At 36.0% G+C, this 13,190-nt stretch overlaps 1 protein-coding gene across 1 annotated transcript in view; it reads left to right on the forward strand.

Moving 5' to 3' along the window:
* Nucleotides 1-13,190, forward strand: part of CFAP61 (cilia and flagella associated protein 61) — a 4,145,169-nt gene that overhangs the window by 3,802,584 nt on the left and 329,395 nt on the right. Inside the window, exon 22 of the mRNA XM_044057082.1 lies at nucleotides 1,800-2,092. Coding sequence (XP_043913017.1) covers nucleotides 1,800-2,092 — 293 coding nt within the window. The remainder of the gene's footprint in view (nucleotides 1-1,799; nucleotides 2,093-13,190) is intronic.

Here is a 13,190-nt window from a genome sequence, read left to right on the forward strand (position 1 = left end):
AGCTAGTAATCTGAACTTCGACCCCCATGTGTCCACGATGGTGAGGAAATCCTTCTATGTGGCTCAGCTTATAAGTAAGGGCATGGTATCCAGATCTAAAGATGTCATAGTACCACTGTACTAGGCCTTCATCAGACCAATAATCCAGTGCAGTGCACCTTTGGCATGCCCCTTGCCAGGAGCATTCTCAGAGGTTTCTCACCAAAAAAGTACAGGGTATAACCAACATGTCATATGCAGACCAATTAAAAGCCCTATTACTTTATTCAGTGTCCTACCAATTACTGTGGGGTGATGTGTACCTGACCTACAAGTCAGTCTGTGACCCAGCCCTGATGGAAACGTGGCATATTTGCAAAACAAACTGCACAAGTTACCTGCTCCAAAGATCTAACCCTGATCTCTGACATGAATAGATAATGCTGGAGAAACAGATATGTGTCCCAGAATTTCCCCCTCCTCTGGAACAAGCTTTCTATTTACTGTATGGCGTTCACATCCCTTATGGGTGGAGGCAGTCCATAAAAATTCTCAAAACCCTGCTTGCTGACCCTTGCTGTCTTTCCCCTAGGATTAGAAAATTGTGTAAAATCCAGGTAAAACTGGCTAAGCTTGCAATGGCTCTCATTAGAGTATGAACCTATTTGGATATCTTTAGATGACGGCATAAGTATATTGCTAAGTCTAAACCATGTATTGCATTGTATAGAATGCATAATTATCAGTAAAGCCTGCACTATATGTGAATAAAGAATGGCAGTACTTATTTTATTTAATGTTTGACAATTACCCTCAAATCTGGACTTACTTTCCTTTCAACTCACTTGAGAAGTCTACAGTTTTGCATAATGATCATACTTGAATCTAATATGTTATTCTGTTGGCATACTTGCAATTGCACAGAATTTGAATGTTATATTTGTAGTGCAAGAGCTATATAATTCATTTTTATTTAGATTAAAATAAATTTCTTCTACCATGTATTATAAGTTATTTTACTAATAGACATCTTCTTGCTAGCGTTATAAATCCATTTACAGTGCTGATAAAGCAGTACCTGACAATTGCTAACAGACTTTCAAAGAGATAAAGATACTATGGGCTATCACACAGATAAAGAGACTAGAGTCTATCAGATATCATTTTCGCATTTTAAAGAAAAAATGTAGTATGAGTTTGCCTTACTATATGATTCTGTAGGGGTAAAAAGCAAAATGCCCCAGTGCAGGTGTGACTTTAACATCAGTGTAAGTATATATATATATATATATATATATATATATATATATATATATATATATATATATATATATATATAGATATAGATATATATATATATTTTTTTATAAGTGTGTGTATATTTGGGATTTTGACTCCGTGTATTTTATGATTATAGTTTAGCAACTTAGGTTATACACAATTAGCAGGGGACAAAACATTTTTATGTTTAAAACAAGAAAATCTGGTTGAACAAAGTATTGGATAATTAACAGACATTCAAATTGCTGTGGTTTACATTTGTAGAACAGTATTAGTTGATCCTTTGCTAAAACAGGTTTGTAATAATAGTATTACCTAATGAAATAGAAGAGTGGTAGTACCTTTAGCTTAAACTTGCTTTTCTTCTCCAGATTTATTGTGACATTACTTATTTTTGCAGACTTAAAAACATCGCTAACTTAAAGCTTTATTATGTTATTATAAATCCTTAATAAAACAATAATGTAAGTGCATCTTTATAAATCTTCTGCTGTATATAAAATAACATTTCTATTACAAAACTGTTTTCCTCTATCTAGGTAATGCCATTATCTATGGAAACACTACTGATGTCTATACCACAGCGCAGACTCTCCTTTCCCTTGGAATCAGTGGATCTCGGATACATGTGATAGAACCTCCCCTGAACTCCATTGTTACCTGCTTTAACAATTTTATAATTGAAAGTGGGGTGCAGGATGCTCTAGCAAAAGCTGGCGTGACTTTGTACCATAACAGTATACTTGCACAGTGGAATAATGGTGGAGACACTAATTCAATTACATGTGCTTCATTTACTACAGACACAAAACCTTTCAAATTGCAGTGCTTGGTAAGTAGATTCTTGAATTTGGAACTTCTACTGATTTATTCATAGGGGCATACTCCCTTAGGCAGCATCTTGTACAGCAAGCTGTAGGAAAGAATCCCAGCCTCCACAAATTTGGGAATGGGTTGGATTTTTTTTGACTGTGCTAACCTCCTACGCCTGTTGGCTATTAGGTACAGTGCACTTTCACTAGACATCTAGATGGATAGATAGATAGATAGATAGATAGATAGATAGATAGATAGATAGATAGATAGATAGATAGATAGATAGATAGATAGATGTATAGATGCACTGTAATGGCTCTACTACACAGAGAAAGGGAGATAAGTGTTTTCAGTTCTTGATCTGATTTTAAATTCATTTTAGCAGTCTTTCTCTGTTTTGGTCAATGTCTAAGCCTGTATTAGTGATTCCAGTACATAAACACACTGTATCTTTGCTGTTTTAAATGGTCCAACTATTATTATTAAGAACTGGTTTTGTTCTTCTGTGCTGAGTGTATGTCAGGCTAGTTCAGGACTTGTCTTTGCATTAAGGCACTGCTAAGGGACTAATTGTTTTACCCTCCCACCTACCCTGTTGTAGTTATGTTCTTAACACACTGTATTTGTTTTTACCTGCTCCTTATGATAATTTGACAACATAATTCCCTCCCTCTCCATGTTTATTGGCTGTTGACAATAAGCACATCAGTATCATTTTACAAAGTCTATCCTCTTAAACTTCTCCCCAAGCTAAAAAACCTTTGATAAAATTACCTAATAGTGTACTGATAATGCTTGCAATGATTTTAGTATCAAATAAGCGAGTTCTTTTTTCACTATAATTAGTTTACTGGTTTTGCTGTTTGCAGAAGGTTTCTGGGCTAGTTGTTTTGCATTCAAATTTAAAGGAAAATTCCATCTTAGAACTAAAAACATATTTTTCATTATTTATTTGTTTTCAGAGCTATTTTAATGCCTCAAAATCACTCCAAGTGCTTATTTTACAATTTTAATGTGTTTCCCTCAAAATGGCGGATGATGGGGCCTGCCTTGGTAATGTGATCTTGTTTTCTTGCTTTCATTCCTTCTTCCCAGAATACATTTCAAGTCCTCTTTGTATCACTCATGCTAGACACAAGGAAGAGGTGCTGTTTTCTCATGCCATAGAGATAGAATGCCAGGAGTGTGAAGCACTGTCATCTAAACACACCTTCTAAAACAGAGCTACTTATATGTTTCCCTGACTGACCATCATTTATATGTCTGTCAAAGCTTGCTCTATGCTATAAATAGCTGTTAGCTACTTCCAGCAAAAAAGTAGGTAAATAGCAGGCTTTTGTAATGGGATTTTTTGTAGTTCTAAAAGAATTGACAGACCTTCCTCCACACTCTCATGTTGTGGTGTGAAAACTCTCACTGCAGTAAATGATCCCTGCTGTACATTTACAAGTGATAAGTAGTAGTATGCCAAATTTGGTCTGTTTGCTATTTTCCAATGCCTTCAGTGGGAAGTTTTTTCTCTCTCATGAATGATGCAGAATTAAAATGTGCTTTACTAGTCCCTTAATTATTTCTGTCATGTTCACCCTCTTTTTTTCTATTTCATATTTATTTATACTTTGGTAACCAGGAAAGTGAACTGGTCCCAGGAACCTTTTCAGCCAGAAGTAGGGCTACATTGGCAAAGATAATAAGTATTAAATGGACTTATTGATACAAAAAAAAAATACTGACATAGAGACACTGACCAAGATTGCATGTGCAGTACATATCCAGTGTGTGACAGTGACCAAGCAAATCATTAAGTAACATTTACTTGAATGTATACATTAATAATGCTTAACTCTACTATGTCATTTATTATAAATAATGAATTGTATGCACCCATATTGCATACACACACACACACACACACACACACACACACACACACATACAGTATTTGAGTTTGTGTATATGTGTATGTGTATAAAGTACATGTACAAAAATGTGTGTGTGTGTGTGTGTGTGTGTGTGTGTGTGTGTGTGTGTGTAACAGAAAACTAGATTATATGCCTGTGTGTCTACTTCATTTCCTTTCAAAAAACAAATCAAAACTGAATTTGTTTTAATTGTATATGTGTCTACACATAAACACACATGCACACACACACACACGTGTGTGTATGTGTATATATATGTATGTGTGTGTGTGTGTGTGTGTGTATGTATATATATATATATATATATATATATATATATATATATATATATATATATATAAAAATATATATACATATATATATATATATATATATATATAAATATATATATATTTGTATATATGGGTCCTCTTCAGTAGATCGAACTTTTAAAAGTTCGAACCTCATATGGCCGAGACCATATGATTGAACTTTTAAAAGTTCGAACAAACTGAATGGAGATCCCCATACAATGTGGAATGGGAAGATTTCCCTTTTCCACAATGGAGTGCAATCTCGAACTGGTATATTTAAGTAGTGGGGGGTGTGGGGGATGCAGAGGGGCTTGCCCCCCTGCTACAATTGTTTAGGTTTTTTTTTTTTGTACTTCAGTGTTCAAACTTTTAAATGTTCGATGTTATGGTCTCGGCCATATGAGGTTCGAACATTTAAAAGTTTGATCTGCTGAAAGACATGTATATATATATATATATATATATATATATATATATATATATATATATATATATATACATGCATACACATATATATGTGTGTGTGTATAAAAATGTATGTAGCATGGAAAATACTATATGTGGGATGCAGTTGTTGTGTCTTTCGGCTTTTTCCCAGTTAGGGGTTGCCACAGTGGAACTCTGGTCCGCTAATGATTGGTAGTTGATTTTTACGTGCTGAGTTACCAGCTCTGATGCACAACCTTCAACGAAGGTACACCCATTCACGCATGTCTCCATGCAGGAGACGCTCTAGCTGAGAATCGAACTGGACAGCGTCTTACTGTGAGGCGACAATGCTACCGCAGCACCACCACCACGGATACATGTGGGATGCAGTACTGTGTTCAAATGCATGTCTGACTGTGTGTGTGTTTGTGTGTGTGTGTGTGTGTGTGTGTGTGTGTGTGTGTGTGTGTGTGTGTGTGTGTGTGTGTGTGTGTCCATTTAAACACAGTTAAGTACTTCTGATTTTCTTTTCTTAATGTTTTTAATGCAAAAGCACATATTAAATGTATTTTAAGGTAAATTCAGCTGTATATTGTGGCTGTCATCAATGGTCACATTTCCTTTCTAGACTACAAAATGCTGATGTACTCTAACAATGTAAGGACTGACTCAAAGTGAGTGGGAATCTCTTACCATGGATCTGCATGTCCAGATATGCACCCCCCCGGAAGGATGTCACAAAAAGCATAAAAGACCTTGTTATGGTGTACCAGATATGCATCCTCCTCTGGAAGGATGTCACAAAAAAGCATAAAAGACCTTGTTATGAATGGTATCAGTGCACCTGCTTGATAGGCTTGCCACCTGTCTCTCTTTCCGTAGTTCTGTCCTATGTGGGGGGGGGGGGGCTTGAAAATGGTAGATGTGTTGGTACTTTAAAAGAAAAAATATTTTCTGACTTTTCTCTAAATGTCACAGAAATCTTTGATACTACATTTAAGTTATCTTAACATATAAACTGTGTAAATAACCAACATTTAAAACTTAGCATTTCAATATTGTGTTGCTGCGTATTGCTTTGTTTTGCTATGAACGAGGAGTGTTAAGTTATCTTCCTCTCTGCAGTAAAAACAGTGGAAAACTGTTCCACAGCTTTCTGTTTTTTTATATCAGCTGCTATGTTCCTGATATTAGCAGGATTAATTGCCCATGTAAGATTGAGAGCAGTACCTGACAGGGAAAACAACAGATTTAACTATGTCCATGATATGTCATGCAGTTGGAGACAAATTCTTCTGCAAAGTATGTGAGACGTTGAGCTTAAAAAACTAGGTGGGCTTTCCCTTCTTTTGACTCCAATGCAAGGAAATAAAAGTTTTAAAAAGTACATGCTTGTTTCTGGTACCTACACAATGCTGGAACCATACTATAGGGAGAAGAGAAACCTAAAGATTGAGTTAAACTGTAGGACAGGGCAGAGTTTTCCTTTATACACTTGGTAGCAAGTCCACTGAAACATCATTCTATTTTATATTGATTTTAGTATCAAATTAGTTATTTGTTTTACTATAAGTAGTTTACTGGCTCTTGCTGATGCCAGAAGAAACTTTCTAGGCTACTTTTTTTGTATTGAAATTTAAATAGTCAGTACCAAGTCCACCTGTGCATCATTCTGTTTTATAACGGTATTAGTATCAAATTGGTGAGTTGTTTTAGTATGATTAGTTTACATGGTTCTTGCTGGTGGCAGAAGAAGCTTTCTAGGCTAGTAACACAAGCGATATCCTTGGAATCCAAGCAGTTTAATGTTCACACCAAACACGAACCAAGACAGCAAACCAACACGTAAAACAGTAAAAAATTCAATTAGAAATTCAGTTAGAAATTCAAAAATACTGAGCGCTTTCACCCGCTCGATTACCTGCGGGTTTCATCAGAGTATATCTTTTAATACATTGCACCAGCTTATATACTAAAAAAGTATCCAATGTTTCAATTAATCTTAATTTAATTAATTGTTAGTGTGATTCCTAATTGTCTGTTTTAAAAAAAGTAGATGTTGTTTTGACACCTATTAAAACAACATCTGGAAGTTACTAACCGACTAATTACCTTACTCCGGGCTGACAAAATTCAGAACAATGACATTGACCCAAATATTACTATTACTGAATCACAAGAACAATTATTCACACTACACTCCACACCGGGTAACAGTCCCAACGCTCCGTCAGCCAGTAATGGTTCATCGAATCAACCTAGAGGTGACACACGAAGGAAGGAACCAACCCTGAGGTTTGACAGTGGGAATATGAACGCTGGGGACGGAAGGACATCCAACAGTCGGAGATGGGAGAACATTAATGTGATTCTACAGGCACCTTCGTTTAAAAGTATTCCAAGAAGTAGTATGCAAGACATGGGCTCTTTGAACGAGCAGATTGCTGATTTTGAAAAAACGCTCAAACAATTTAAAACCATTCAGATGGACAATGCCTTTCTGGAGAGATCCCTGGAGTTGGAACAAGTTCCAAAAGGTTTGAGAATTTTTAAATTACCTTTTGGTTTTAGTCACAACAGTGTGTTATTTAAAGAATTAGTTGCCCTGTATGACAGAGCAGGGTTAGACTTGTTAAAACTTATTATTAAGAACAACAACCAAAGACTATCAGTGTTGAATGAGAAACTTATAGATCTGGATAACAACATCAAAAAAGACTTGTTATTTGAACACAACAAACATAGGATGGACTATATTATAAAAGAAATGGACAGTTTTGTGTCGAGAGGGCTTGAATATAAAAACAAAAAATTAATAAGAGACAGTAATGATTATATTCATAAGAGGGCATATCACCATTTTAAAGAATTCAAAACATCTGTGCAGCAAAATGAAAAAGTGAATCGATCGAGGGATGAAGACAGGAACTGTGAACTAAGGAATATTCATACTTCTAATGTACATAACAACAAAAATAAATATGGACATTTTGGCAATGTTATAGATGGGGATGTACAAAAAGAGAATGAGGTTTTTTTAGAACAACCCCAACTAAGGAGATCAGAGAGGATAAGAGACAGGTTCCAGGGGGGCGGTGCACAACAGAAGAATCAAGGGAGGAAAATGTACTTCAGAACCAATTCTTATTATTACTAAACAGCTCAATAAGTCACAACAATGAAACCACTATGCTAGATATAAGTGGGACAGGATTGACCAACAATGTTAAACCACCAGGTGCAAACATGGTTATGCAAGACAAATCAGGTGGTAACGATCTGATAGTCATGAATGATTCAGAACAAGATATTCTTGATGGTGGTAGTATGAACAACGATCCATGTAAAATAACCAATAGTGGTGGTTTCAACATCTACAATTATAGTGATTTCAACTTGAATCCAAGCCATATTATGCTATTTAAGAGAGGATTCAAATTTGTCCCACGATTTAGAAGTGACATTGGTAGAATACTCATCAATTTGAAATTATACACGGGAATGCTTAATTTAAAAGTGTTTTTTACTAAAACAAGCATACAAGAGGAGATGAGAAATGAAACCAGAGTCATTACACTAAAAAGAACTAGTACATTTATTCCGCCTAATAACCCAATAATTCAGGTGTACGAATCACTATGTGAAACGCAAATTAGGAGGGAATTAAAGAAAAAGAGTATATTGAAGGACAATTTGACTGAAAATGAAAGGTTTTGTATTACAGAAATATGCTCAAACAACAAATATAGAATCATGAAACCTGATAAAGGGGGTGGAATAGTGATCATGTCAAATATAAATTACATCAACAAAATGAAAACTATGTTAGAAAATGAAGACACATATAGTAAAGTTCTTAAATATGAAGTACAGAGAGCCTATACAAAAATTGATTGGCTACTATATGAATGTTTGATGGAGGGCATGATTAACAAACAGGAACATGAATTCTTGGTAGTGGAACATCCTATCACCCCAACTATTTTTGGCATACCGAAAGTGCATAAGAGTATTCAAAACCCTCCGCTTAGACCGATTGTTTCTGCCAAAAACTCTAAACTTGAAACAATAGCAAAGTTGGTAGACGTACAATGTAAGGATATTTTAACAAAGTTCCCACACATTATCAAAGACTCGTGGCATTGCCTTGAAAAACTAAGAGAATTTAATAAGAACTACAGAGGAGAAAAGTTTTTTATGATAACAATAGATGTCATCAATCTATTTAGCATCATACCACACAAAGAAGGCTTAGAATACTTTGAAAAAATTTTGGAAAAATATAGTGGACATCACACTGTTAAAAGAAGATTATTAGTAGACTTCATGGAAATGATACTAAACAATAATTATGTCATCTTGGAAGGAGAACATTACAAACAATGTAGAGGTGTTGCTATGGGGGCCAGATGTGCCCCCATCTATGCTAACTTAGTGTTAGCACTTTGGGAGATTGAACAAGTATTTGTATCGCACTTCTGGGAGAAAATTATTTTATATGTAAGATTTTTAGATGACATTTTGGTTTTTTGGAAGGGGGAAGAAGGTGAAATACGGGAATTTATGCACTTCTTAGAAAACAGTACTAATTTTTTAAAGTTCACTTTCCAAATAAACCACGATCAATGTGATTACTTAGACATCAGAATGTATAACAAGGAAGGAAGGATAGAATCTACCATTTTTCGTAAAAAAACTTTCTCAAACAGTTATCTACACTACGACAGTAATCATCCCCACTTTCAAAAAAGGAATTTGGTGAAAGGCCAATTAGTTAGACTTTCTCGTATTATTAGTGAAGACCAAAACTTTGAGGTTGAAATCAAATACTTGCAAGATATGTTTAGGGACAGAGGTTACCCACTAAATTTGTTAGGGTCCCTGACCAAAGAAGTTGTGAGAGACAGAGATACAAAGTACAAACCTATAATTATTAGTGGGGAACATATGAGGCCGAAGGAACAAGATTTTAATAAAAAGAAGGATTCATTTATTTTGCCATATAACACAAACTCTAAAGCAATAATGACAATATTAAACGACACATGGAAAAGTGTAATAAATAATAGTTTGGAAATTAAAGAAATAGTTGGTTTACATCCATCAGTTACATATAGTAGGGGCATGAATATGAAAGAGATGTTTGAAAGCAGGGTACAAGGAGAGACTACATCTAGAATGAAAAAATGTGGATTTTGTAAAAGTTGTAAATATATAAATGATGGTCCTTACTGTACCGTGTACAACTATGGAAAAACACTTAAATGCCCAGGTACATGTAACTGTAATACTAAATGGGTTATTTATATGGCAAGTTGTATTTCATGTCCAGCATATTACATAGGTAAAACTAAGAGAAAATTACACAATAGAATTATGGAACATGTTAGGGATGTGAAAACAAAAAGAATCTAATGCCCTTTACACACACAGTACCACATGTGTTAATTACAAAAGATTCATCTTTTTTATTATTGACAGAATTTGCTAATGATTGGTAGTTGATTTTTACGTGCTGAGTTACCAGCCCTGATGCACAACCTTCAATGAAGGTACACCCATTCACGCATGTCTCCATGCAGGAGATGCTCTAGCTGAGAATCGAACTGGACAGCGTCTTACTGTGAGGTGACAATGCTACCGCAGCACCACCACCATGGATATATGTGGGATGCAGTACTGTGTTCAAATGCATGTCTGACTATGTGTGTGTGTGTGTGTGTGTGTGTGTGTGTGTGTGTGTGTGTGTGTGTGTGTGTGTGTGTGTGTGTGTGTGAATGTGTGTCCATTTAAATACAGCTAAGTACTTCTGATTTTCTTTTCTTAATGTTTTTAATGCAAAAGCACATATTAAATGTATTTTAAGGTAAATTCAGCTGTATATTGTGGCTGTCATCAGTGGTCACATTTTCTTTCTAGACTACAAAATGCTGATGTACTCTAACAATGTAAGGACTGACTCAAAGTGAGTGGGAATCTCTTACCATGGATCTGCATGTCCAGATATGCACCCCCCCGGAAGGATGTCACAAAAAGCATAAAAGACCTTGTTATGGTGTACCAGATATGCATCCTCCTCTGGAAGGATGTCACAAAAAAGCATAAAAGACCTTGTTATGAATGGTATCAGTGCACCTGCTTGATAGGCTTGCCACCTGTCTCTCTTGCCGCAGTTCTGTCCTATGTGGGGGGGGCTTGAAAATGGTGGATGTGTTGGTACTTTAAAAGAAAAAATATTTTCTGACTTTTCTCTAAATGTCACAGAAATCTTTGATACTACATTTAAGTTATCTTAACATATAAACTGTATAAATAACCAACATTTAAAACTTAGCATTTCAATATTGTGTTGCTGCGTATTGCTTTGTTTTGCTGTGAATGAGGAGTGTTAAGTTATCCTCCTCTCTGCAGTAAAAACAGTGGAAAACTGTTCCACAGCTTTCTGTTTTTTTATATCAGCTGCTATGTTCCTGATATTAGCAGGATTAATTGCCCATGTAAGATTGAGAGCAGTACCTGACAGGGAAAACAATAAATTTAACTATGTCCATGATATGTCATGCAGTTGGAGACAAATTCTTCTGCAAAGTATGTGAGAAGTTGAGCTTAAAAAACTAGGTGGGCTTTCCCTTCTTTTGACTCCAATGCAAGGAAATAAAAGTTTTAAAAAGTACATGAATGTTTCTGGTACCTACACAATGCTGGAACCATACTATAGGGAGAAGAGAAACCTAAAGATTGAGTTAAACTGTAGGACAGGGCAGAGTTTTCCTTTATACACTTGGTAGCAAGTCCACTGAAACATCATTCTATTTTATATTGATTTTAGTATCAAATTAGTTATTTGTTTTACTATAAGTAGTTTACTGGCTCTTGCTGATGCCAGAAGAAACTTTCTAGGCTACTTTTTTTGTATTGAAATTTAAATAGTCAGTACCAAGTCCACCTGTGCATCATTCTGTTTTATAACGATTTTAGTATCAAATTGGTGAGTTGTTTTAGTATGATTAGTGTACATGGTTCTTGCTGGTGGCAGAAGAAGCTTTCTAGGCTAGTTGTTTTGCACAGAAATTTAAATACTCATTAGCATGTCCACCTAAACATCATTCAACAAACAAATCAAAGCAGTTATAGCTACCTCTGCCCCCAGAATCATTCTTGTCAGTACCATGAACCAGCACTTCCCCACAACTTCTCTAGCCAGCTTGATTGAGGTGCGTATCTTGAGACAGTGTAACAATTGTCTCATGATGTCTGAAGATCGTCTGTTACTTAAACAGTATAAGACAATAACGTAGTGAGTGAGAGATGTCCTTGGAGTGAAAAATCTCACACACAATAAATGTAAACACCGAAATCATCAGCAGTACACCACACATCACAATAAACATATCCCAACATATGCTGAGGTTCTAAAGATTATCTTGCCTAAACCTCAAAAGACCTCCAAAACACAACAAAGGCACAAAGCACACTCAGCATATTAAGCCCATTTGTCAAAGATTCTAAGCCATAAGGAATGCATCAACATATATTCTTGCTGTAGGTGACTCCATTGTAAGACATATCAATGTGCCTCTTACCTGGCTGAATTAAGAAAGTGTGATATTTAGTTGCTTGACTGGTGCCAGGATCCATCAGATCACGCATGCATTCAAGTCCCTGAACAAAAAGTACCAGTATGACTCTGTCATAGTTTATGCTAGTGTCAATGACTTGAGGTGTAACTCCTTGAATTATAAGACAGAAGACAGAAGTGGCGAACTTCATGACACCCATGCAAATGGACAATACAGTTACAACTGCTGAATTCTACACAAATGCACTCAGCACTTACACAAGTGCATGGATTGTGCTATCCCAAACAGAACCAAGATGCTATCCTCCAAAAAAAGGAAGCCAATTTAGTGGTCCCCTGCCATAAACAAACTCTACAACAGAAGGAAGAAACTGTTGCAAAAGAGAGTAAAATCCCATGAGTGGAAGAGCTCCCTGGTCAGCCTCAGTAATAATATCCTCCAAAGCTAGCTACGAAAACAAAATCACCACTGATTCCAAGGGCAACCACAAAGCATTCTATAGCTATGTCAAGAATCTCAATGGCAGCATCCAGAGCTGCTCTGAGTTACAGCACAATGGCATGAAAATTACAGAACCAACTGATATTGCCAAAATCCTGGCAGATAGGTTCAGTGCTGACTTTACCCCCCTCTCACCCCCTAAAGGGACTATATCTATACAGGAAGAATGCAGAGTCTCTGTAATCACATCTATGCAGGTAAAGGCTGCAGTCTCCAAAACCAAAAACACAGCATCCATTGGACAGGACAACATCTCAAGATACGTTTTACATGAACTTCAGAATGAACTGGCTTCCCACCTAAGCACCATATTCAGTCATAGTCTCATGTCAGGCTTTGTGCCCACTGAATGGTGCATGGCAACAGTTATCCCACTTCACAAAGGGGGA

This window comes from Protopterus annectens, chromosome 1.part2 (genome assembly GCF_019279795.1).
Source record: "Protopterus annectens isolate FY-2018-M chromosome 1.part2, PAN1.0, whole genome shotgun sequence".
Classification (NCBI taxonomy): Eukaryota; Metazoa; Chordata; order Ceratodontiformes; family Protopteridae; genus Protopterus; species Protopterus annectens.